General features: G+C 32.3%; 1 protein-coding gene across 3 annotated transcripts; it reads right to left on the minus strand.

Annotated features, from left to right (window-relative positions):
* Window positions 1-331: 331 nt before the first annotated feature.
* On the minus strand, window positions 332-27,955 carry LOC132742560 (NXPE family member 3-like). Of its 3 annotated transcripts, none has more exons than XM_060730999.1 (8): window positions 27,914-27,954; window positions 27,573-27,741; window positions 17,877-18,005; window positions 16,915-17,027; window positions 9,151-9,425; window positions 8,663-8,919; window positions 4,341-4,519; window positions 332-4,060 (listed from the first exon to the last, which is right to left on the minus strand). In XM_060730999.1, the coding sequence occupies exons 2-8, from the start codon at window positions 27,578-27,580 to the stop codon at window positions 3,360-3,362; spliced, it is 1,662 nt and encodes a 553-aa protein (XP_060586982.1). In that variant the 5' UTR covers window positions 27,581-27,741; window positions 27,914-27,954; the 3' UTR covers window positions 332-3,359. The 3 variants fall into 3 exon arrangements, with proteins under 3 accessions (XP_060586982.1, XP_060586981.1, XP_060586983.1); XM_060731000.1 differs by having other exon boundaries at window positions 3,525-3,707; window positions 3,985-4,060; window positions 27,573-27,955; XM_060730998.1 differs by having other exon boundaries at window positions 27,573-27,955.

Below are 27,955 nucleotides of genomic sequence, written 5' to 3' on the forward strand. Positions count from 1 at the left end.
TCAACTGTTGCTTGTTGTAAATGTCAGAGTGCGGTGTCGTACGACGTGAAACAGTGCATAACATATTTATGTCGTTTATAATGAATATTAAACCAGTTTGTAAAGTTGCCAATATCGTGAGAAAGGCTTTAAACCAGTCGTCTCGTATAAGATAAGTGTTGATTGTATTTATCTATTTACTTGCTTAAACAATAAAAGGTTTTATGGCGACTTTCCAGTTAAACAGGCTACTTTCCGTGCATAACTCCAAAAAAGAAAGGACACTTGCGTACATCAAACGACGTTCTGGAAGCTTGCATTAAACCGTCCGCACATAAAACATTCAAAAGTCTCTTTTACACTTGTTTATTACTTACGTACAAAAATGTCAATCTGATTACATAAAATACAGGTTTGGTATGATACTTAAATTGAATTGCTGAACATCTTCTCAATTGATTCTAATAATTTATAAAAAATGTCACGATACTGAGACAAATTTTGTGTCGATATTCTATATTTATACTTTTGTGCTGCCCCTCTTACGATTTAACAAAACAAGCTAGAACGTAATCAGCAAAGTTACGTGAAATACTGTTATATACTACTGTAGAGCTTAAGTTATTTGCAATACAAGTATATTGTAAAGATGAAACAGTCATTTAAATTTCCTTTTACTTGGATCTGTGTAAGCAATTTAAAAAGGAATGAACCTTAGTTTATCCAGTGAAAATATAGCTATATATAATTCAAATATGTTGCACAAAAATTCCACGTGAGATGAAAATAGACTTAACCTTTGATCTCCTCAACATCTGGGTATGTTTCAGTAAAACTGGATAGAGTTTACAGTTCTTTTTTATGTAACTTAAATCGTTACTGTCCCTGATTTATGTAGACACAACGTTTTGAACTTTATATTTGCTATATAATAATGGGCTTCTGTGGCTAAGTGGTTATTGTCGTTGACTTCTAACAACTTACCCGCAATGTAATAGATTCGAACCCCCGATAGAAACTCTTGAATTCTTTCATGCAGGTAAGGTATTAACAAATTATACGGAACGTTAAAAACGAAAACTAGATATTGTTACGATATTTTTCCAATCTTTTTTATAAAAAGTAGAATATTTCATTAGGTACACTAACAAAATTCAACATTATGATATGTAAGCTGTAGTGACGAATAATAACATTTTAAACAACTCGTATCAGTTAGCCGGAATAATTCTAAAACATTCATATACACGTTATACATGGTAACATCAAGTAGGTTATGACACGTGTTTATAAAAGGTTTATGTGCAAAAGCAAAAATTTACTTTGTTGAGTAGGTATCTGATGTTTTATCAAACGAATTATAGATTTCTATCTGAGGGCGAGATAAAGTACATTTAAAGAAATTGAATAATATTTTTAAAAACCCAAACATTTTAAAAGGAATAAAGGCATAAAAAGAAAGGAATCGAAAGAAAATCGTATTAATATTTTTATCTCTTTACACCCTGTATACATATTTGTTTCGAGTCTTATTGCTAAGAATTTTTATATACCACTATGTACAATAATTATAAATGTATTTCATCCATGACTTAAAACTAACGTGCTACTGCAGACTTATGTCTGATTCAATTACTTTCAAAGTAAATCATTTTAAAGTTCCATGGTTACTGGAAATTTCAAAAAAGCTAAACTGTGTGTGTGTGTTTGTGTGTGGGTGTGTGTGTGTATGGGTGTGTTGGTGGGTGTGTGTTCGCGCGCGCGTGTGTGTGTGCGCGCTTGCGCGCATGTGCGTGTGCATGTGAACTTAAAATTGCTGCATTCGTACAGAATCATATTTATCTCAGTTTTCGAAGACATTTTAATCGGCTTTTTTGTAAGACATTACAAGTACATACAATATACCCCGCCCGCCAGAAATAATAAAACTTTCCTAACACTTGTAACATGAATGTACACATTAACATTTCAAGTATGCTTGTGTTTTGGTGCGATGTTTTTAAATTATATTCTTATTCTTTTTTTTCTAATTCGTATACAGTATAAAAAGTCATCATTTTGATAATACCGTATTTTTACTTTAATGTTCTTCCTCCGTTCACTATTATTTCACTCTAATGTTTCACTAGCAAAAATTATACATACTGAAGGAAATGTAATATAAAATTGATTTATGTATGGTCTGTATCCATTTCAAAATAAACTAATTTATAAGCGTTTGCAATAGGTTTAATGAATTTGTTACGTGAATTTATTGTGTGTCTATGTAACTAAGTGACTCCGATGGCGGGGCCATTTTTGACAAAAGGGTGTGGTTTAAATAAGGACCACACGGATATGCTTTATGCAAATTTTTAAGATCTGGGTATGGTTATTTCAGGATAAAAATGTTTGAGACTCTTTTACTTTACAAGTCTATTTGAAAAGAAATACCCCCGTTTATGGCCATTATTGACCCGGTGAACATGCATTTATAACCGTTACTTCCGGTCATGACCAAACGATCAGGACGAGCCTGCTTAACTTTAAATAATGCAGTTTTGAGCGATAAAAGTAATTAATACTATTACGTGTTGTTATATGAAAGTTACGTATTTTTATGCCGTGGATCGCCTTTTCGTTTTTCAGTCAGACACATGTCTTAGGAGCAGTATGTTGTTTGTGTAGAGAAGTAGCTTTTACAGTACTTTGCTACTTACAAAGTTTGGTAATCATCCATCAATAAGGTCAGTATAAAAGGTGTTTATAATTTAAGATCTAGTGGCTACTAACAGGGGACAATTCAATTTATTTGAATAAATGTGATGTCAGACCATTTAAGAATGCTACGGACAAAGTTTAATGATCATCCATCAATTAGTTTTGTAGACAAGAATATGTGTTTAAGTTTTTTTTCTCTATTTTTAGCTCCGTGGAAACCTAAAGTTAAAATGATCTGAGCAAATAGAAGTATGACTGTCACAAGGATGTAACGAACCAAATTTGAAGAGCATTTACCCAGCACTTTCAGATTAGAAGATTAATGTAAACGCACGACGACGAACGACGGATGCCGGAGCATCCCCCTTGATACTTATAGTTCACCCTGAATCTTCGGCAATATATATTACAAAGATTTCTATCAAAGAATACATACGATTAGTTATTTCGATGATCATTATCAACTTATTTCTTATATGCACTTGGTGTGCCCTTTGATTTCTTTATGCAGAATAATATCATATTTGACATTATTATATCCATTGTTCTTCACATTGAAAATCTATCATACACATACTAGAAAATGAATATCCGTTTCTACACAAGTGCTTGTTTATCCATTTTTGAAGCATTGTATTTATTCGTGTATATCCAGTCATGTAAGGTATTAAGATTAAACATTATATTTTATTTGAATCACTTTTACATACATAACTTAAAAATTGAAAAACCATTCCCCGAACAATTATTTCTGGTGGATGTATGTCAAATGATCTTTTGGCAATAGTTGCATCTTTCTGATCCAACACAGTTATTTTATCATATAATCCATTAAAGGTTTTGCGCATGATATGAGTAAAGATAAACCCAATATAATCATTTTGTCTGAGTTTCCATTCCTTATCCTTCCATCTTCTGTATGTATGTGGTAGTTTAAAGAACACTTTAACATTTGTTTTCGTTTTGAAGATCCGCTCTAAGCTCCTTTTTATTTCTAACATGTTAGCAGCAAAATGACTATAATCATACTGTTGTAAATGAACATACAAATTTAGAACCAACAGAACTTCATTCCGTGAATTTGAGTATGATTTAATGAATTCCTCAAATGAAATTATTTTAAACATATCATACAGACCTTTCTTTGTAAAACTGCTTACAGGAATATTATGGCCCTTAAAACACATTGTAAGGTTTAATTTGTGAAACGTGCATGTTTCAGGATTAAGCCAACCGTGCGTTCCTATCGAACTTTTGCATACGGAATAACTGTCAATAAGTAGTTTCTTTTTGAAATATACATACCATTGATAGAGGGTAGAGTCTCCCCAAAACAGCATAGTTTTATTTCTTAAGCACTCTCCGTCTAAGTGTTCAATACCTGTTTAAAAGATTCATTATTAAAATAATTTTACAAAAAAGAAATCAATTTGGTAATCAAATAATAACAGTTTTTGTTACTTTAGGATCTCGACTGTTCAACAAAGATCATTTATCATCCATTGTCATTTAAATGGATAGACAGGTAAATTAGATCTGATTTTTAACAGGAAAATTGTTATATTAACATATGTTAAAACATCCAAGCTTTTGTACGAGTACGATAATTTTACACAAAATCGACTTACATTATCTTTATGTTTGCACATTATATACCTTACCTTTACAATGAGCAATAATCCATTTATTGTTGTAAAAATATCCTGATGGTTTGTCTTGGAACCATAATTTAGTGTTATTATAATTCAAACAGGAAATGTTTGTTCCTTCAAACGCGTCATCCATTTTCCTTGGTAATATTTTTAATGTTATGTTGGATGGTATATTTGTTTGTCCATCTCTTAAAAAGAGGAATAGAAGTGTATATACGACGGCAACATATATGATCATTATGAACTGTCGCCAGGTAAATGTGACGGACTTTTGATCTAGTGACAACAACAATTATTGGGGTTATCTTCTGGTCATGACTGGTCACTAGGTCAATGTGACCGTAAAGGTTGTATGCAACAATTTTATGACAAAGATATCTCAGATCTTACCAAATAATGTATGCATTAAATGTATTAATCAATTAGACGTACTTAACGACAGCCAATTTTATATACTTGTATTACATTAGATATTGACATGTGTATAACATTGATAAAAAATATCAACCAAAGCAGCTTGACTAGTTGAGTTATTGGTCGGAAACCGTTTTTACGTATAGGGGTCAATCTAACTTTGATTTTTGACCCTTCAATCAATAGGGGTTAACTACTGGCTAAGTCCAATGCACCTGTGAAGTTTGAAGATCAAAGTCACATGTGTTGTTGAGTTATTTATTGGAAACAATTTGATTTTCAAAAATGTGGCTGACCGACCGCCAGACAAATGCAAATCAATATCCCCCTTGGCAATATATTTGAAAGAAGGCAGAATAAATCTGACAGGTATCCGTTTAGTAGACAAGTAGACAATGAGTGAAACACTTTAAAATACATAAGCGAAAGCTTCTATTCATCACGTAAACATATTACAAGGAAATTGAAAATGAGGTTCAATTTCATACACATTTTGTAACGCCACATAAAAACAATTGACATAGTTTACGCAAACTTAAAAAGGAAAAAAAACAACAACAAAAAAAAAAAAAAAAAAAAAAAAAAAAAAAAAAAACATCAATGGCCTTAATTTTGTTAGGAGGGTTATTTACATTATCTAAGTAAGCTACTGTTACAGTCAACTAATAAAATACAACACTGTCGATTTATTGGTTTGTTATTATTTTACAGATACACTTCAAACTTTGTTCGCTTTTTGACTAAGAATAATATGATACCGAAAATCATTTAAGAAAAGAAAAAGGGAAAGGAAAGATGGAAATTTGTGATCGGCAGGAAGTAACATGGTGTTTGGTGGCATTCTCTTGATAGGGTTCTGTTTAAAAAAAATCCATGTTGACGAATGCTCACTATAATTTCAAACGTTTCTTTGAATATGATAAACAAGATCAACAAGGAAAGGCGGCGTTCAATGAACGCAACCCCCATATGACCTAGCAACAAGAACCATGGCAAGGAGCCCAGGCGGACCCCAAACAAAAACAGGACAGGGCAAAGACAGAGCACGGACAGGTTAATCATTAAATGAAACGGTCTCGTTACATTGGGACTGTAAATGGCACTGCTATATTAAGTAACTATTCATTTTCTAATGATCTAAAAATAAATATGTGTGATGCTATCAATATTAGGAGTTAAATATGACACAATTGATAATTGGTAGTATATATAAAAAGTAATATCTCCTTAACATACAGTGCTAATATTATTGCAAATTGTTCGATACCTATCGTTTGTTGCTCACTGCCAATCCAATACTGTGTTATATTTTCCCTTTCTAGACAGCACATATTTGCACGGTATGCATAATATAGGCCAACAATGACACAAACAAAAAATGGGACCAACTATTTTAAGTGACTTTAATTAGACACTTGCTTTGGCAAAATATTTTTTCTTTTCTTTATTTACTGAGTTTAAGTTAGGGCTAGGGGACTAGTAGCTTATATTTTCCAACTTGAACAGGCACAGAGCCTTATTTTTTCAATTTCACCGTTATTGAGGGATTGTTTTATTCTCTTGTAGGGTTGTGCTTGAACGTGCTGCACATATTGGATGCGTTGCATTTCTTACACTAACTTAAAACCGTAAAGCGGGTCTTCCTTAAATTGCTTTGTTACAGGTTCAAAGGAACTCCACTGAGGTCTCAAACCCAAAACATTATTTTTAATTTCTTACATTGATCAAATGTGGCATTTAAAAGAGAAAGATATGCAATATATGAATAAGAAGTATACTCAGTAATAAAATGAAAACGTATTAGTTCTTTATCATATTTCAGTAAAGAGCGTTGCAGCGTAACGCACATTTAGGTCTTAATTCACAAAATGAATCATAATTCTGGAGAAACGGAGTAAGCTTATGACCTGAAATTTTGTAAAAAAAAGTTTTTGTTGAAAATCTTCAGCAAAGGATCAATTATCTCGAAAATTTATTTCCAGTCTGGTTATGTCAAAAACCTCTGTTGTGTCCCTTTCATATATATCTAAGATAAAACAGATGACCTGACGTAACAATATAAAACACGTTGATAATACAAACAAAAGAACTGCTTTATTCTTTGTATACAGGTGAAAGACATATTTAATGAAATATATTGTGTTTATGGGAACAATGAACTTTCTTTTTCAACTGTCCCACGGTTTTGTTAAGGATTTAAGAGTGGTGTGGTTTAAGTTGCAACTCATACATGCAGTCCGAAAACTGCAACTTGTTGATCTTGTTTTTCTATTTTCGCCAAATATTGTTGAAAAGGTACAAGATTTTATTGCTACTGATGCAAGATTTACAACTATGTATATAACCAAATGCCCTGGTACATCTTTTAGAGCCGCTTATACAATTCCCAGACGTGGGTAAACAATGAAAAGGATAAGTGAAAGATAGATACCCCATCCCTTTTACAAAGAGCAAATACTTGGTCGGTAAAGCATCTCCAAACAATTGTTGAAACAGTTCATCAAATACAGCAATCGATCTTTTGAAAATATCCTTACTGACCACGAGACTCGGGTTCACTTTTATGAGCCGAAGCGAAATATACATTACAATATACTGGCAACCAAAGGAAGTCAAAGATATAGCATGGAAAATGCATTAACGTCAATAGGGTCATGAATGTATATTTCTTTACCAATCTAGTCCTGCTAATCAAATCGCCGCACTAAGGGTTATTCTGTAAATTCCTCCTAATTCGCCAGATCTTGCCCTAAATGACTTTGCCTATTCCCGAGGCTCAAAAACACATTGCTGGCGCAAAACATATCTTGGTTCGGCTATTTTCTGAACAGTATACCTCGAAAAGATTAAGATAATGCATATCAATATTAAATTAAAAGGCTTAAACATCGTATATCACATGGTTGTGAGTATTTTGAAGTATTGAAATAACCATGTGATCACAGTTTCTCAAGCCCTTATGAAAACTGACCCAGTCGCATTCATATTTGAACACCCTCGTAATATCTTAATTTTCATTTTTCTTTTGTTATTATTTTCATCGGTTTATTTATTTTCTTTTGATAGGGCTAAGGTAAGCATTAGCTTTAAATATGACCCACAAACGCGTTATGAACTTTATTAGCGGTATTTAAACTAAGCCAAAGGACACTTAGTTTACATATAGAAAATCTTATTGTTTGAATGTATGTTTGAAAATCAACTAAATAATTCCAATGTTCTTCGTTTGCAACATTGTCTTAATTACTCATTATGTAGGTAATGTACATATTATGCTTCTCTGGCAAAAGGGAACAACAGCAACAACACCTGCGATTATTTTAATCTTGCAAATTCTTTGAGTTGTACACAATTAAAAACAAAACCTCAGAGGCTACATTGTTGTATTCTTAGATTGATACGTAGGGCAGTGATAAATAATCACCGAATTTATCAACATATTGTCTAAGGTACGTTGCCTTCGGCATCCACCGTTTTTTATGATTTAAAATGGAAATGATAGATCACAAGAAATAAAGGCTTTAGATTTAATTTTTTTTAAATAAACAGTTTTAATAAGGACATGATGATCTTTTTAAGCATTTGATCTGAGGTGAGCTAACTAACTATATTGCTCTAGTAGTTTTGTAAAGCAAAACTAATTATTGTGAATCAGTCAGTGCATTCTATAGTCAAGATAGGATGCATGCTTTACAAATGGGACATATTTAATGCATATTACTCAAAGAATTATATCTGAATAGTATAGCCATAGAAAAAAAACTTTTTATGGAGCACCGATACAATTCGATCGCATAGGAGTAATTTTTGCTACTTCAAAAGTATTTTAAACTGTATGTAGCCTTAAGATTAAGTGCAATGATTACAAAAAAAAATCGTATTTTCTGTTTCCTATTCTTCTAATGAAAAATATTTACATTCTACTCAATTTTTCTTCGCATTGACTGATTCCTTTCGTATAGTTTTCCAAAAAACGAGTAATTGATGTCCAGTGTTTACACAGCATATTGTTCGCAGGTCTTCCACAAAACCATTGCTGTGATGTGTTCCAGTATGCAAAGTGACACACTTTGGATGTTTTGGAGTATCTATGAACTGTTTTATAATCTGGACCACATGTTGTAATTTCGGTATAGTTGTTGTCCACAAAGATTGCAAACACGTCAGAAAAATCCTACAATAGCATTTCGTTTGATTAAAAGAAAATACTGTTAAGAAAACATTATTAAACGTTAGCAAAAATGTTCATTTCTTTTTTAAACTGCATTGTGTGTAGAATTCATTACAGGAAAATGCAATTTTCTCAGAACTAGGTACTCAAATAAAAATCAAATTATATATATTCAGATAAATAGTTCCAAAGTTATCTAATTTACAAATAATATATATTTTTAATATACCATACCCATGTTTTTCTTAATCTAATTGCAGTGCCAATAATTTCATGAGTGTACAAAACCTCTACTTCTATCTCTGCGTTTCCGATCCATAATGATGGAAAAGTTACAGTGTATGTGCCGTTGGCATGGTCTTCAATGCTTCCAGGTGTATATGCTCCTAGTGAATGATTGAATAAGCGTGCCCGTAAATGATCTCCTCCTGTGTCCTTGGGGTTACCGTATCCATTGTAGAGTACAATTGTAAAAATAATATCCTCTCCTAAAAAGACCGATCTTCTTCCTGTTTTCAAATCCATACGAATTAGAATGACAAACTATGTCATGAATATTCAGTGACAAATTAACTAGTTAAGATACAACAATTCATTAGAGAATCATATCAACAGCGTAACTTATCAAAAAGGAAATTTCGAACATTTAATTATTCTTGCATATGAAACATTCTCTAAATAATCAGAACAATTTTTGCTAACACATTCTTCTAATATGATCTTACTTTGAATTTCTTTTATTATTGTTTACAAACGTCAATTGTCACTTATGTTTAGTGGAAATATTTAGTTATTGCGTTATTGTGAAAGTTAAACAGTTGATATAATTTAATATGCTGATAAAAACACAACAACTCTTGACTTTATTTAAATTATTTCCTATTATTCAATCATATCAGTTACAAATTATTTATCATTTTAGTGATTAGCCCGTCCGTGCTTGGGGTCCACCTGGGTCTTTGCTAATGGTCCTTGTTGCTGGTCGTGTGGAGATTGCGTTCATGGAACGCCGCCTTTCCTTGTTGATCTTGTTTAACATATTCTATACAGATTTTGTGTTTAATATATAAAAATGTTTCGACATGTCCGATGCCCTAAACATGTTCATGCAAATAGATATATGTAACATGAACTAGATTTGTAGATTGAGCAATAAAACAAGAAAAAAATCAAATCATTCATTTTAACTACCTCGCGGCTCACGAAGCGGCCATTTCGGAACGAGTCCCGCGAGAAACATTCTTCCTTCAATTAGCGCTCCCCGTGGGGCTCGAACCCTCGACCTCCCGATCCGAAGGCGGATGCCTTAACCACTAGGCCAACAGTACCGGTATATGTATATGTTTTGCAAGTTTGAATTATTGTTTGGAAAAACTTCTTTCCATCTTACTTGGGGTTTTAGTTTCTCATTCTGATATTTCAGCCTTTTTAAATGTGTTAAATTCTTACTGATTTAACATATTCAAAATAGCAAATGCGAAGTCATGATATTCTTTCATTGCAAAATATGTCTCTGATTGCACATCATTTGTTTTATTTTTTTTATTTAATTGTATGTAGAATATATGTTGTTGCTTTAATGTACATTTTTATTCATATTTATATTGAAACAACTTTTAAGGGATTGCAAATACGTGTTACACATCAGTACTTTCTTGATTTTGAAAAGGAAATCTCGGCGGCCGCTTTAAAATATTATTTTTTCAAATACTCACATTGTTTTCGTTTAAAATGAAATTTGTGCCAAACAATTCTGCAATAGGGGCGTTCGTGGCCTTGTGGTTAAGGTCGTTACTTCCAAACAACTTGCCCCTAACCGCTGTGGTTTCGAATCCCGACAGTACTTTGGACCTATACTGTGTCGGTGTGACATAAAACCAAATTAAACAACAAGAAACACGTTTTCTTAAACTCTTTTTTCTGTATTCAAGTTTTACATATCATTTGTATATTTCAGATAGATAAAGATATTTATAAGTGTCAGATCTGCATATGTATTGAATGCACTTGTAAATGTTAGGTAAGTTGTTACGATCTATATGTAAACTCACATTGAAGGTTCCATGATAACCGCCGTATGAACACATCTGCGGATGTTTCTAAATTCAAAATTTTACTATTTCATGTTTAAATGTTGAATTCTGCTTAAGCCGGTGCTAGGGGGCGTGGACGGTAACTTGCACTTTCCAGTACCGTCCATGAACAGGCTCAATCAAACCGAGCCTGCAACATTTTCAATTTTGCCGTGTTGGGCTTTCTTTAGGGATTCTGTATTTATCTATTTTATGATCACATCCGTGTTATTTGTGCCGTGTGGCGGCTGTAAAAAGTCTCCCCGTACATTTAATCAATGATGTTATATTTTCGATCCTTAAAGATCGTTCAGCACGACATTATTGTTGTGCTTGTAGTATTTTTAGTTTCAACTTTTCGGCATTTTCTAGTTGGGTGGTTCCAATATTCCTACTTGAATAATGTTGAATCACCCTTAGGATATGTTGCCTGCTTTTTAAATTTGTCTTTTGACGTCTTATCTGTGATACGCAGGCTTTATAACCTCTGATCCCCTTTCAAAATTCCATTTTATTTAGTTCCGCCCATTGTTTTCTCGTTTAGGGCACACGCTTTTTATTACTTGGGGACCATACGCCGCTTTTCATGGAATGGCACGGAAGTGTCACATTGAAGGTTCCATGATAACCGCCGTATGAACACATCTGCGGATGTTTCTAAATTCAAAATTTTACTATTTCATGTTTAAATGTTGAATTCTGCTTAAGCCGGTGCTAGGGGGCGTGAACGGTAACTTGCACTTTCCAGTACCGTCCATGAACAGGCTCAATCAAACCGAGCCTGCAACATTTTCAATTTTGCCGTGTTGGGCTTTCTTTAGGGATTCTGTATTTATCTATTTTATGATCACATCCGTGTTATTTGTGCCGTGTGGCGGCTGTAAAAAGTCTCCCCGTACATTTAATCAATGATGTTATATTTTCGATCCTTAAAGATCGTTCAGCACGACATTATTGTTGTGCTTGTAGTATTTTTAGTTTCAACTTTTCGGCATTTTCTAGTTGGGTGGTTCCAATATTCCTACTTGAATAATGTTGAATCACCCTAAGGATATGTTGCCTGCTTTTTAAATTTGTCTTTTGACGTCTTATCTGTGATACGCAGGCTTCATAACCTCTGATCCCTTTCAAAATTCCATTTTATTTAGTTCCGCCCATTGTTTTCTCGGTTAGGGCACACGCTTTTTATTACTTGGGGACCATACGCCGCTTTTCATGGAATGGCACGGAAGTGTCACATTGAAGGTTCCATGATAACCGCCGTATGAACACATCTGCGGATGTTTCTAAATTCAAAATTTTACTATTTCATGTTTAAATGTTGAATTCTGCTTAAGCCGGTGCTAGGGGGCGTGGACGGTAACTTGCACTTTCCAGTACCGTCCATGAACAGGCTCAATCAAACCGAGCCTGCAACATTTTCAATTTTGCCGTGTTGGGCTTTCTTTAGGGATTCTGTATTTATCTATTTTATGATCACATCCGTGTTATTTGTGCCGTGTGGCGGCTGTAAAAAGTCTCCCCGTACATTTAATCAATGATGTTATATTTTCGATCCTTAAAGATCGTTCAGCACGACATTATTGTTGTGCTTGTAGTATTTTTAGTTTCAACTTTTCGGCATTTTCTAGTTGGGTGGTTCCAATATTCCTACTTGAATAATGTTGAATCACCCTTAGGATATGTTGCCTGCTTTTTAAATTTGTTTTTTGACGTCTTATCTGTGACACGCAGGCTTCATAACCTCTGATCCCCTTTCAAAATTCCATTTTATTTAGTTCCGCCCATTGTTTTCTCGTTTAGGGCACACGCTTTTTATTACTTGGGGACCATACGCCGCTTTTCATGGAATGGCACGGAAGTGTCACATTGAAGGTTCCATGATAACCGCCGTATGAACACATCTGCGTATGTTTCTAAATTCAAAATTTTACTATTTCATGTTTAAATGTTGAATTCTGCTTAAGCCGGTGCTAGGGGGGCGTGGACGGTAACTTGCACTTTCCAGTACCGTCCATGAACAGGCTCAATCAAACCGAGCCTGCAACATTTTCAATTTTGCCGTGTTGGGCTTTCTTTAGGGATTCTGTATTTATCTATTTTATGATCACATCCGTGTTATTTGTGCCGTGTGGCGGCTGTAAAAAGTCTCCCCGTACATTTAATCAATGATGTTATATTTTCGATCCTTAAAGATCGTTCAGCACGACATTATTGTTGTGCTTGTAGTATTTTTAGTTTCAACTTTTCGGCATTTTCTAGTTGGGTGGTTCCAATATTCCTACTTGAATAATGTTGAATCACCCTTAGGATATGTTGCCTGCTTTTTAAATTTGTCTTTTGACGTCTTATCTGTGATACGCAGGCTTCATAACCTCTGATCCCCTTTCAAAATTCCATTTTATTTAGTTCCGCCCATTGTTTTCTCGTTTAGGGCACACGCTTTTTATTACTTGGGGACCATACGCCGCTTTTCATGGAATGGCACGGAAGTGTCACATTGAAGGTTCCATGATAACCGCCGTATGAACACATCTGCGGATGTTTCTAAATTCAAAATTTTACTATTTCATGTTTAAATGTTGAATTCTGCTTAAGCCGGTGCTAGGGGGCGTGGACGGTAACTTGCACTTTCCAGTACCGTCCATGAACAGGCTCAATCAAACCGAGCCTGCAACATTTTCAGTTTTGCCGTGTTTGGCTTTCTTTAGGGATTCTGTATTTATCTATTTTATGATCACATCCGTGTTATTTGTGCCGTGTGGCGGCTGTAAAAAGTCTCCCCGTACATTTAATCAATGATGTTATATTTTCGATCCTTAAAGATCGTTCAGCACGACATTATTGTTGTGCTTGTAGTATTTTTAGTTTCAACTTTTCGGCATTTTCTAGTTGGGTGGTTCCAATATTCCTACTTGAATAATGTTGAATCACCCTTAGGATATGTTGCCTGCTTTTTAAATTTGTCTTTTGACGTCTTATCTGTGATACGCAGGCTTCATAACCTCTGATCCCCTTTCAAAATTCCATTTTATTTAGTTCCGCCCATTGTTTTCTCGTTTAGGGCACACGCTTTTTATTACTTGGGGACCATACGCCGCTTTTCATGGAATGGCACGGAAGTGTCACATTGAAGGTTCCATGATAACCGCCGTATGAACACATCTGCGGATGTTTCTAAATTCAAAATTTTACTATTTCATGTTTAAATGTTGAATTCTGCTTAAGCCGGTGCTAGGGGGCGTGGACGGTAACTTGCACTTTCCAGTACCGTCCATGAACAGGCTCAATCAAACCGAGCCTGCAACATTTTCAATTTTGCCGTGTTGGGCTTTCTTTAGGGATTCTGTATTTATCTATTTTGTTATATAAAGGAGGGAACCTTCAATTCAAAGATTGGATTAAGGGCATATTATGTGCCATGCCCGGATACAAAACAAAAATGGCTGACATATTTGTTTGCATTTTCAAAAATATTTTTTAAAAGGAACACTTTACATATCTGAAATTTCGGCAATGACGCCCTCCATAATTCATAGGCCTATTCCTCTCTGGAAAGTTAATTCAAAATCATAAGGTTTCCCTTATATTCGGTTGTTCAGTTCCCATAATATTTGGTTAACATTACTTTTTTTCTTCAACTACTGCAAAATATCATCTTCCCTAATTTAAATGAGGGACCCGTGTGAGGGGCAGGCGGATGGACTTTCACTAAGCTTAGAATTCATGCATACTTGCACGTAACAAAAATGCCGTATTATACAAAAACATTCCTAAATGAATGAAGTGAACATTCCGTAAAGGGTTTATCCTCCATGTACAGACTTAGTCGAAATGAGTCTGCAATTTTCATGTTTTTTTGCTGTGATTAGTGCTTTCGAGGGATTACTTTTTTTCAAAACTTTTATACTTAACATCAGGGGTCAAGTGCCATGTGGCAGCTGTAAAATGTTGTCCCGTACTTCACTTCCATGTTGTAACATTTTACTAGTCCTTCGGATCATTGATGCCAGCACTATTAAGTGTTTCGACTTGAGAACCGTTCTTGGGTACCGCTCAAGCCGGTGCTAGGGGGCGTCAGGGATGTTGCACTTATTCATTATCCCTCATGTACAGTCTCAATTAAACCGAGTCTTCAAATTCCACGTAATTTCGTAGTGATTAATGCTTCCGAGGGATCACTTTGTTTCCAGATTTTTGTATTTTACCGTAGCAAACTGAATGGTTTGTTTTAATTAAAAATTTTTTGACGAAATTTTCTTGCCCATTTAAAGTAATGAAATCGGACGCCGGCTATTTATTTACAACGTGCATTTGTAATTCATTGGTATAAAAGTTATAATATTTAGTTTTTTAAAGTATTCAAAGACAGATTTCACAACATAGGCGCGACATAAACAATACTGATAAATAACTTACAAAGACTAGAAGATATATAAATCAGCATATTTCAACACCAATATTTCGATGTAATAGATATGTTATAGATATTTTAGCTGATATTTCACATAAAGTGAATTATCGCTAAAACACACACGAACGTACGTACACACGCACGTGTTACTGGTATATGCAACATAGTAAATAACACATGCGCACATATTAGCTGTTACGCGTACATGTAAATGTCAACATGTTTCCACACACTTTTGCAGCACGTAAAAAATAAAATATTTAAAATGCTTTTCAAGTTATATTATGATATTTCAGTGCATGGTAAAGTTTCAAGGTGTTTTGAAATAAATAGATAGTTTTGTGTGCTGGAAATGCCTTTGTGGCGTACCTCTTTACTGCAACTATAGATTGTTTTGTTTGTTTGTTCCATTTTACGCCTTTTCCCAACAGTATTTCAGTCATATAGGCGGGTAGTTTCCTAACCATTGTTCCTGGAGAGTTACACCAGTACTAGATTACCTTCCTCCGTGCTAAACTACCAAAGCATCTCCCGGGGATCGAACCCACGCCAGAGAGGTAACTGAATTAGAAGTCATCGACCCTAACCCCTCTACCACGGAGGCGGTCACAACTATAGATAGAACTGAGCATGTTAGCAAATAAGTTACACGTAAGTTCACGTATTCATTAACAAAATATCATTTTTGTATGTGTAAATATATTAGACAATTATACAAACACAACGCCTGTAACGATATGATGGTCATTAAAGCGAGGTTCAATCAAGTCACAGCTTAACAGTTACTCAGACTTGAATATTCCCGTATATACTGATAACAAATGGTTTTCTCTCTTTCTGTGGTTTATCCTTTAATAATTGATGCATAATAATGTCAAACTTTATGAATAAAAGCGAGGAAACGACGTCAATAAGGCCATACGTATTTTTATACCCATTTGGAAAGGCTTGAACATCCGTTGTGATATGGAATAATCAAATCTATAAACTATTAGAAACAACTTGAGTTCGCAAAATGGTTTGTCTTTCCTTAAACATAATATTTATGATAAACTAAGTGATATGTAAGCGATTACAATTTGATTGATGGCTCCATAAGTGTTCCATCCTTAGTTACATCATAGATACTGCTTATATCCTGTATTTAACTTGACTTACACTCTAACCTTCTGCACAAGAGTTATGCTTGTATATATTTAAGTCTTTAGGGCTTCAGGTGTTTTTGCACCTTTTAATCACTGTTGATAGGTTTTTCATGAGTGGACTGATTATCTTGGGTAGCCTTTTACACTATACAGTTAAACTTCGTTCGCTCGAAATCGGATCGCCCGAATGCCTCCGTTTAGTAGTTAATAATGTAGTTTTTTTTCAATTTCAAATCGCGGGAAGCAGAATATCTGGGAACTCCTTGATCATATTTGTACCAGTGATAATGTATTTTCATTTAAATAGGATGACAATTAAAAAGTTGACAACGCTTAAAATTCTATATAGATTGATAATAAAACTTACCTCGATTATATATGACAGAGAACGATGGGTCAGCAGCTAATAAAGAGTCCTTGCACTTTATGTCCGGTTGAAAATACTGCAGTATGTTTCTGAATGCATTATTTGCTTTAAAACTGTGAAACAAAAATAAACACACTAACACAACTTTGATGATTACTCACGAAATTTAGATATAGTTTATTATTTTTTTGATATTCTTTCCTAATGAAAATGAATGTATCCATTTCAAGTATATCTTAATGAACGATGTGAATCATATTATAAACACAATAGTATTTATATTTAAAGCTATATAAAAATATTCTTTTGATTCGCCTTTAAGATCGTTAAATGTATATTGCAACTAATACTTTATTAACAAATTGACAGTCAGTACATATATAATTTTGAATGCACACTTATTTTACGATACGCTGCGTGTTATGTATTCAATAAAACATATACTTGCTATCGAAGTTAAATCTAGCCCAGAATTAAGACAGCCAGCGATTCATAAGTAAATATTATTTTTGTACTGTTTTACAATAATCACACGTTCAGAGTCATCACGACGCTTATTTTCTATTTTATCCATATTTTCTGTTCAAGTTCATTAGTAATTCTACTTTCTAAACAAAAGTCATGAGAGTAGTTGATATATAGTATCAAACTACAATGTTAATAGTCACTTGAATGTATGCAAATTGAACAGATTTACATCAATGGTGGTGACAATGTTTAATATACTTTTATTTTTGATTAAATATGTTATTCAACGAGCAAACAAAATAAATAAGGAAATAGATGAACTGTTCATTTCTCAAGAATATTTGTTCTCTTATTATCAAGACGATATAAAAACAGATCATTAAAGTTGAAAAAAATGATTTACTGTCATAAAAATACCGTACATAGCACTATCTGCAAATGCTAAGATCTGTTGGAAGTTTTTAAGGAGATTTTTCTTTAAATATAAAACTTACGCAGTTGGTTGAGCTTGCTCGTTCAAGGGAAAGTTTCCTGTTTCATGAGAGGTGATTTCATGCAGAATCGTTATTACTAAAACTGCTACTATGATACAGCAAATGAACATTAAGCGTCTACTCCACAACCTGCAAAGAATTACAGTTATAGGTTGGCAAACAACAAAGCTTTATGCACATTTAAAAGACAAAAGAAGCAAAAGACTTTGATAATACAACGAACTATGAAAAGAAGTACTTATTTTCTCCTTTTTCCGAGTTATGTTTTAAAGTTTAAAGACTTATGTTCCACAATCCATACCTTCGCAAACGATTTTACAACAGAAAGCTATCGGAACATTTCCTAAATACATGGAGAAAACAAATATATTTTCAAATAACCATTTAGTAAAACATATAAAAAATAAATAAGTGTGCGACCCGGCTCATGCTCTAATGCAATAAATGGCTCAAATGCAATTAATGACGTTAGTTATGTTGCAAAATAAATACAAAAAGGAAACCAGCATCATTGTTTTGTAAGTCCGCTCCCGCGAGTTTATTATTTCCTGATAATATTACCATAGCCATTATTATTAGCCATTGATATTATAATTCAATTTATCATCTCCTCGCTTCACTAATTGTAAAAGGATCTGGGAGTTTGCCGACCTTTTCCCGTTTTACCTTTTTAGTGTTCACAGCACGCGAAATATTGGTGATGTGTGATATTTTAACAATTAAAAACACATCAAAATGCACATAACACCAACAAAAACTATTGTGTTTTTACTGAATACAGGCTTGTTTTATGCAAAATACTAGTATCGTGAAATGATAGAATGATCTTTATAATATATTTACATATATATATATACATTATAATATATTTATAATATATTATTATATGAATCTTCATAGTGTGTAATGTTAGTATATCAACTACTTTGTTGCCAATGTGCAAACATATAAATCAAATTTTGTTCCAATTCAGTTGTTTGGTCAGAAGAATCAAATGTGTACGTCAATGCAGAAAAAAGCATACAATAAAGCGAATAAGTTGTAAATACTATCGATCACCAAGTAGCGCTTTTGGCGTTATAAATGTCCACAGAAATAGTAGATTTGTCCCTTGGCCTCGCCCTTTCCTTCTGGGATCTCGTAAACACAGTCTTTGAATCGCTTGCTCCATCTGAAAACAAGTGATCAACTCACCGATGTTTTGTCCTTCTTGTATCTAATCTTCCCGCCTAAAGGTGATAGAGGATCCCCAATATGTTGGCTTCAGATTATTTATTATATGAGTTGTATTCGATCTGTGTCAAAACTGTGTATGAACTCGGAATTTTTAAGTATTTCTATTATTACATTATATAGTTAGTCTATTGTTGTAGTGATATTTAATTACCTATGAAGGGCTAAATCTAATGTTTCTAGACCTTTTTGCCCAACCCATTCGCTTCTTGTTATAAACTCATCATTTGTATAATGTTTGTTATGTATTTGATGAACAAAATATGTTTAAACTGAATTAAAATTTAATAATCAAACAAGTGGACAAATGGACTTTCAGTCAAAGCTACGAAATTGTTCCTTAAGATTGTTTTTTTAAGGATTAAAACCCCAATGCAATTCTAAATTTATAATAATTTGGTTTGCTTCTGACATTTTTATTAGCATTAATTGCATTGGAAGCCCGTGATTGCCCGTGATTCAGGGGCAACACGCACTTCAAGGATGCGAGATGTCTAATCCGAGGCAAGAGTTAAAATCCCAAAATTAAAATTCAATGACTAACGCAACTGTAACGCTTTTGTTTTCAAATCCAACACGAATCAGCTGATATGCAATGGAATACCTGGTGAATATTTAAAATTTTTGGCAAACAGGTTAAATGCTTGAGCTGAGAAAGTTGTTATCATTTATTGGCGTAGCTTGTTTTAAAACAAGTCTATTAGGACAAGTTAACCATTGTGGGTGGCTTTAAATTAACAAAAGTGATCTCAAGACTATCCATGAAGCCAACTCATCGGTCTGTTAATACCAACAGGACTATTTGTTCATATTTTTGGGGGCAAATGCAGAAAATGTATAGTTGTTAGGGAGAAGTGGAGGAGTAGCGGTTCTACGAACTGATAACCAATCGTACGGTCATCATACCGATCTTCTGATAACTCTCCTACAACTTTTATATTGGAATCTCGTTCTCAGATTCAATAATGTTGCCATTGATGCTGAGTGTCTTGGTACTTAGGTTTAGTGATAGTGGTGGTTATGATAGCTATAGGAAGAGCTATGTCACAGTGAGAAATGGTGGGGGAAGAGTAGTTTAAGAGTGGCTCAGCCTCTGACCATTTAGTAATGTTAGGAGGAAGGATAACTGCAAGGAAAGCGGTGCCCGAATTATATAAGTTTACCCAGTGATTTAGTAGATCATTACTTTAAAAAACAAATAACTCAAATTTTACACGTGGTATGGGTTGTAGATTACTCTAACGTTTCTCCAAGGATTGACACACTTACATTAGTTTTACATGAGCAATTATGATAACTTCTGATTACTTTTGATTGTCTCATTTTAAAATTGCAAAGACCTAGCTATTTTGTGTTTAATTAACAAATTTTGATAATAAAACCTATGCAAATATGAAATATTTACATGAGTATTCAAATACTTTTGTTTGTAATAAAATGAATGTCACATAAGAGTGATAATACAAAGCAAACTTTTTTTATTTGAATTCTGTACGTATGTACATACTTTTTAATGTAACAGTAGTAATGTGTTGAAGGATTACAATTACAAAACTCTTGGGGAATTTTAGTCCGTGGTTTATCTGTTTGGATGGCATCACAGTAAAACACTTTGTCGTAACCTATTATGTGCCGGCTTTAAGTATTAAAAAAAGAAAGCCAAAACTTTGCATAATATAATTGCTTTATTTATTGTTAATTGCGTGATAAGCTATGGTTTCTTGAGAAGAAAATAACGAGAAATTAGCAGAATTTGAAGTCATAACTATGACATCTCAGTCGATGACAAAGTCTCAGGGCGATAAATATTGCTGCCTACAAAAAACTTTTTTTCTTAGTCTGGCCAAGGGTTCGGAGGTTTTTGATTCAATATTAGGTTTATGATATGCATTATTAATTAACTGTGCAATTTGGTGCGTTAGCATTTCCAATTAAGAGCTGATTCATTTTCACTGTGACATTATTGATAGAAAACTCAGCCATTATGAAAAAAAACACACCCATTACGAGAAATGTAAATGTTATAATATTCTGACATTCTGACTGACTGTTTGACATGGCCATTATAAAGCTCACGCTAAATATTGAAAAATCAAATGTCATTCCGTTATTTATTATAATTAAAAGTTTTCATAATTGTATTAGTTGAGCTTGATTATTAAGCTTGAATCCTTTTGGCTTTATATCAATGTCATTATGAAATCAAACTCAATTTTTTGACATCTTATTAACAAAGCTTTTCCGTAATGTTGTTTCTTATATGTTATTGGTTTTAAATTTCTAATGACAATATTAATCATCCAACCTAATAGTTCCTGAATTTCAATACCGCAATGAGTGAATTGCATTGGGCCGCTCTGAGGAGTAAGAGTAAACTATTAGAAATTTCTCAGGGGGTTAGTAAAGTTAAAAAAAACTTGCTGAAAGAAATACTGGCATAAAATGCTGTGCAAATATAAGTGAAAGTCTGAGTAGCCACTCTATATGCTTGCATAGAGTGCCAGATTAAATACTTAAAAGCTCTATATTTACCAGATGAGGCAGGGAATAATGTAGTATTCACTGCGTTAACCCTAAATATAGTGATGGTTAAAAAAGTAGAAGCTTTCTAGAATTTTTTACTCTTACATTCTAGTCTCTTATGTTTAAATGCCTTAAATTTTCAGTACTATCCTCAATATCACTTCTATATTACTACTTGATTGGCCAATAGAAAAAATGATGTCGCCATCTTTGTTTTTCGGCAATATTTGATTGTTGTTTTTAAAAATGTTTTGATGTCTTTTATTTTCTTTCTTTTATTTTGGCTTTTCTTATCTTTAAAAGTCTTTTTTGATATATCATCCATTTATGATAAAGAAATTTGGCGGTTCTTATATTGACCTTAAGAAAATTTCCGCCATCTTTGACTTTTTGGCCATATTAGATTTTTGTTTAAAAAATTCTGTCTTGGTGTCAAATTGTTTTTACATAAACATGCTTTATGACAAATTTCAGGCTTTACCTTTCTTTAAAAGTTTTATTTGATATATCATCCATTTATAATAAAGAAATTTGGCGGCCATTTTAGTGGTCACTTAAAAATGGCAAATTCAATGGTCAAGAGAAAGTATTTTAGTTTGGTATTCACCTTTATCGGATTCAGCATACCTTAAATAGGTAAAATATACCAAGATACCACTTGTACTACAAAATGCTTCTAGCATCTTATAGAGGGCCATAATCTCAAAATCAGTCCTGTCTATTTGGACCAAAAGGAAATGGAAACAAAGACATAAACAATTTCTTCAAAGAATATATCTCATATGCAAACATAATCCCTGTAAATATGTCATGGTGATTGAAATTTGAGCAACAATTCAAACATAGGGTACATAAAACAATAATAATAAAAAATCGGATGGTGAAATTTTCTAATATTTGTAAAATTAATGTTGTCGTATACCATCAAAGTAAGAAAAAAGTGTTATGTATATTGGTTTTATTTTAAATGTGTTTAGTATCTATTTCATTAAGAGCGCAGAACTGATAATCGCGATGTCGTGGGTTCGATACCTACTCATGCCACTATCATTTTTAATAATTTTATTTTTGTTTAATTTGAATTAAATTTTAATATAATTGGTCAGCAGGTTTTACTAAATTCAATTGACGGCATTATTTATACAATGTATTAACTTTGCAGACATTGTAAAATGAATAACCATATCATGCCAAAATATCAATTGTCTCTCTATACAAACTGGTCAGCATTTTCACTTCATTATTTCTTATATATTTTGGACAGATCTGATTATTGTTTTTTGTCCGGTGCCACATGAATGCATCTTATCCATTTAATTAATTCATTCATTATCTAATTCATTCAGTCACTGTAAAATTGGGCGGGGTTTAGCTTATGTAGTTCTTATTTTGAATTACCAATGAATAAAGGAATTCTCTTTCGGCTAATAAATTGATTGGATTGCAAAATGAATCAATGACATATCTGATTGGCCTCCGATGTATGCTCACATAAATTACTTAACATGTTACATAACAGAAATTCAGATCGATTAATTAAGTTTTAGTACCATTTAATCAGATTGAGATTCCATTGCATCGTGTTAAAAACATAAATGACCCTATTTGGATAGATCACACAAAAAATAAATAAAGTGTGGATCATTTAGCCGTAAATTTAACGTACAGTTTATGAAGGAAATTAGCTCTAAAAAGATTGTTTAGTTCATTCATTCATTCATTGGCTCTAAAAAAGTGTTTCTTTATTTGGTTCATTCATTAATTTATTTACCGTTCTTTACATTCAGAAATTTAAATTTGTAAAAAAAATGTTTATCAGCTTTATATCAATTCAAATTCATTTAAGGCCGTAAAACTTCTTATTCTTAATTCAATTCAATTCAAAATATTTATTGCATAACACATGTAACATATTTAAAGAAAACTAATAAATAAATAAATAATTAAATAAATAAGTAAATAAATGAATAAATAAATGAATGAATGAATGGGTGTGTGAGTGAGTGAAAGAGTGTGTGAATGAATGATTGAGTTAATGAATGAGTGAGTGATTGAATGAATAAATGAATTTACTTATTCATTAAATAATTAATTAATTAATATATTATATATTTTAAATATTTTTATGAGTGAATGAATGTATGAATGAATGAATTAATTAATAATAAACAAATAGATAAATACATGAATAAATAAATAAATAAATATATAAATAATTAAATATATAAATAAATGAATAAGTTATATTATATATTATAAAAATTCTTTTTTCATTTATTACTTTGCGTGCACGACTAAATTTATCTGCGCGTTTTCATAAACGTAATTAATTTTATAGCCATTACACTTGAAACTTTGCATAAAAATAAACAAAACATGACATTGATTAAGTTAATATATACTTATTACAAAACATCCACACTACTTATAATTCTTAACTGATAGGCGTGGTCAAGATCTACTTATTGAACAGTCGCAAAAGGCAGCGCGTGATCACGTGATTTAATTGGACAACCTCTAAAACGGTCAAAATTATCTGATTGGTAGCATATCCACGGTCCAGTGATACCCGTCTTAAGGGCAGTCGCAAATGAGAGCAACCAGGCAGTAAATAATTCTTAATTGGGACTTAAAGGATATTTTGTATCTTTTTCCGGTGGCGAGGGTAAAGAAACCAAAACACACAAAATAAAGGATATTTGGGAAAATAAACTTTCTGTAACAAATGTAAATTACTTTTCCCCCATAGGTTCTTAAGGTGAAGTTGTTCTGAAGCTTTCAAATTATTTTCCAGAAAATGATGGCGAATGGAAAGACTGATATTTCCTTCAACTATAATGCCGTCCCGTGTTTTCAAAGTGGAAAACGCACATTTAAACAACCTCAAAAGAAATATTTCCGCCATTGCTCTGGTCTTTGGTTGATAACGAATAATTCACAGTGCGATTTTCATTGCAGTCAATAAACAGTTTAAATATTTTCTTTATTTTAAATATAAAGTGATATTCGTAAACGTCAGTTTTTCAGTATTCGATGAAATCACGTTTATCTATTTTGCATCGAAATCATGTTTATTTATTTACCAATGTACATATATGAAACTTAATACATAGAATATAAAATGTACGAAGATACGCATTTTTTAGACTAAATGTATTGAAGCAAAGTATTTTAAAGAATATGACATACATTTAAAAATAAAAATCACCATCATCTTCAAAATAACCGGGTTAATAGGAATGCGTTTCTTTTACACTATTTATGATATATTTTGTTTTAAAGAAAGAGACAATCATTCTTTATCTTACACACATATATGTGTACATTTGTACATAAGTACTTTTTCCTATATACCATAACGTCAGGTTATTCGAAAGCATCTTAGATCTGCCCCTAAATGCTTTCTAATAAAAACTGTTAACTCCTGCCGTTTTTCCTGCAATAAAAGACACGAAAAACGCTTTCTTTTATCTAATCCTGTCACCTTAGCGCTTTCAATACCTTACACGCGTTTGAACAACACTGTAGAAGGAACAAAGTTCAATCTGAGTACAATAAAAATATAAGGAAGGCAATTTGTCCGTTTTCCCCAGATACAGTTGAAACGTTACAAATGATAGAATTTTTACTGTTTAATCATTCTACACCTTTTCAAGAGAAATGACCACATATCTTGACTAGTATTAAATAATTTCACTTGGAAGCTAAACATTACCCCTGTGTAATTTGTTGGTATCTTTTGTTAATAAAGTGAAATTACGTTCATATATTATTTTTCATTTTCAAGTTGAGCTGGTTTGACTATATATCTTAAATAATGTTAAAATGGTCACGGCCAGACACGTGATATTAGAAAATGTTTATGAAACTTCAGACTAAAATATAAAAATAACTCTGTCCCGCTCTTTTTAAAATTGAATGTTACAGGTAAATTTCGATCAATTAAATACGATTAAAAGGGAGTGTTTTGTAATATCTTTTAAACAGACACGAAATATAACTTTATTGAAAGAGAAGGAGAAATGTTATAAGTTTCAAATCAATTGGTCAAGACTGTTGTATAATTTTATCAAGGGGACCGTTTTCACATTTATATGTTCATACGAAATTTGAATATGATTTTACAGTTTTTAGTTTAATATTGGTGTTTAAATAAAAAACATTGCAACGTGGATTCATTGTGGTAAAAATATCGTCTGCTAGCATTATTCCATAAATATATCAATAATATATATAACTGTCCGTTTTTCTATTATAGTGTATAGAAATACATTGTTGAATAAAACAATAATAATATTATAATTTGTTGATAAATATAATATTATAATAATGAATAAAAGTAATTATTATATAAATTATAATCGAATTATTGAATTTTCTTATTCTTCCTTATTATTACTATTATTAGTATTATTATTGTTCTTCTTCTTATTATTATTTTTATTAAATTTTTTATCATCATAGTTATAAATAATTTGCTTTCTCTTATTTAAATAAAATAAAATGGATACCTCTTGAATCATTTGAAAATGAATGAATTGAGGAAAATCCAATTGGAATTTTTTTCAATAACTTTTTATTTGAAAATAATTGAAAATAAATCCAATTGGATTTTATTTTTTTTTCAAAACACCTTACTGGTAATTCAGCGTGTAAAATTATGTTAATTTTGTTCGAAAACTATCATTTGCCTTTAATTATTATCGTTTGTTACACTTATTAAAATGTTTCTGTAAAAATCCAGTCGGATTTTTTTCAAGCTTTCAAAATGATTTTCTTTTCATTTTAGCGAATAAGTTTTTCAAAATAAGTCAGAAAGTCATTAAAGAATGTATTAATGTTGATTTTTATAGTTTAAGAGTTGCTGGAAAAATTGAAATTCCCGTTGGAATAAATATTTTTTTTTTAAAAAATCCATATGGAATATAAGTAAATTACGCCCGGTCAGCATAATTCCGGGCGCAATACATGAAATTCCGCCCCAACAATTTTTTCAAAACACAAATTTTGATAAGAAAAAAAAAAAAGCTTTAAATGAAGTCAATTATTTACAATGAACCTTAAATCTATCAGATGAAATGATTTTCAAGTGTTTACGGCAAGTATAAATGGTAGTGTAGTTTGCTACTTTTCCGGTGGTGCAAAGATTTTCCGGTGGCTGTGATATATATAAATTACAAAATGTCTGGACTTGATGGTATTATAAGAAGCAATGGCTGATGGCAGAGGGGAGAAACTGGAATTTGTACCATTTCATAAATACCATGTTTTAACCTGTTTGACACTGTAAAACACGTTTTAGGTATACTACCAATACAAAAAGCAATTCGAGATACCAAATCTTCATTTCTTTTTCAAATAAATTCTATTATTTTTGTATGCAGGATTTTTAATATTTTTAACCGCATCAGTTGTTTTCAAATATAATGGCTTGTGTTCAGTCTATTAGATATTCAGACCCGCATTGGGTATTTCCAAATTAACGATAAGTATGTATTCTAGGTTTGTGCTCAGTATTTGTAACTAAATACAGATAAAAATAAAATAAAATAAAAAGTACGTATGTCCAAGCATATAAAAGGTTTTGTAAAAATGATTGAAAGTGTCGTCTTGAAGTCAATCTTTGAATCTAAAAATACTTATGCAAAATAAAAATCCTTATAAACTTCCATTCATATAATACAACAATGCCTTCGGACAAAAACTGCAAATGCACAGGCTGTGTTTGATAAGATTTATTGTTACGTTACATTTTGTAAAACTAGGTTTTTGAAAGTTCAGTGTTATAAAATTAAAAATTATCTAAATTGATATGCAACTGTACTGGAAAAATCCAAAAACTACTGTTCGAATATTGTGTAAATTCCGTTTACAAATATATGTGCATTTTAAAAATATTTTTTTTAAAAATTGAAAATTAATTATTTCCAAAGCACCTACTTCCACATAGTTCCATTGACTTACACACAACGTTCGCTCGGCTCTCGAAATGAAACATACTTGACTGATGAATACCATGCCATTTTTTATATTTACATCCCAGTTGTCTTCAGTTTATTACTATTTCAGCGTTATCGACATTAGCTGGATGTACGTAGTTTATTATAAACTGAAACATAAAGTATAGCTTTATTACGCTCAAATGCGTTTATTTTAAGTTACAACCGTCTAACAAAATTCAAAAGCGTTGAACATATTATATAAGAATTTTGATTTTTCCTTCCTAGTTACAATGTTAGCAAGAAATTTTGTCAAATAACAAGTTTATTTTGCTTATTCACCACTTATTCAATTCCGACTGTTTACACCAGACTGGTCTTTTC

This window comes from Ruditapes philippinarum, unplaced genomic scaffold (genome assembly GCF_026571515.1).
Source record: "Ruditapes philippinarum isolate M1 unplaced genomic scaffold, ASM2657151v2 ctg1853_1_1_1_1, whole genome shotgun sequence".
Classification (NCBI taxonomy): Eukaryota; Metazoa; Mollusca; class Bivalvia; order Venerida; family Veneridae; genus Ruditapes; species Ruditapes philippinarum.

What these genes read in the sequence shown, in the direction of transcription:
- LOC132742560 (XM_060730998.1), bottom strand. An exon ending in GAGCAAGCTCAACCAACTGC is followed by an intron (nt 17,028 to 17,876) that starts GTAAGTTTTATA and finishes TTTGTTTCACAG; the next exon opens with TTTTAAAGCAAATAATGCAT. An exon ending in GAAGAAAAATTGAGTAGAAT is followed by an intron (nt 4,520 to 8,662) that starts GTAAATATTTTT and finishes CCTCTTTTTAAG; the next exon opens with AGATGGACAAACAAATATAC.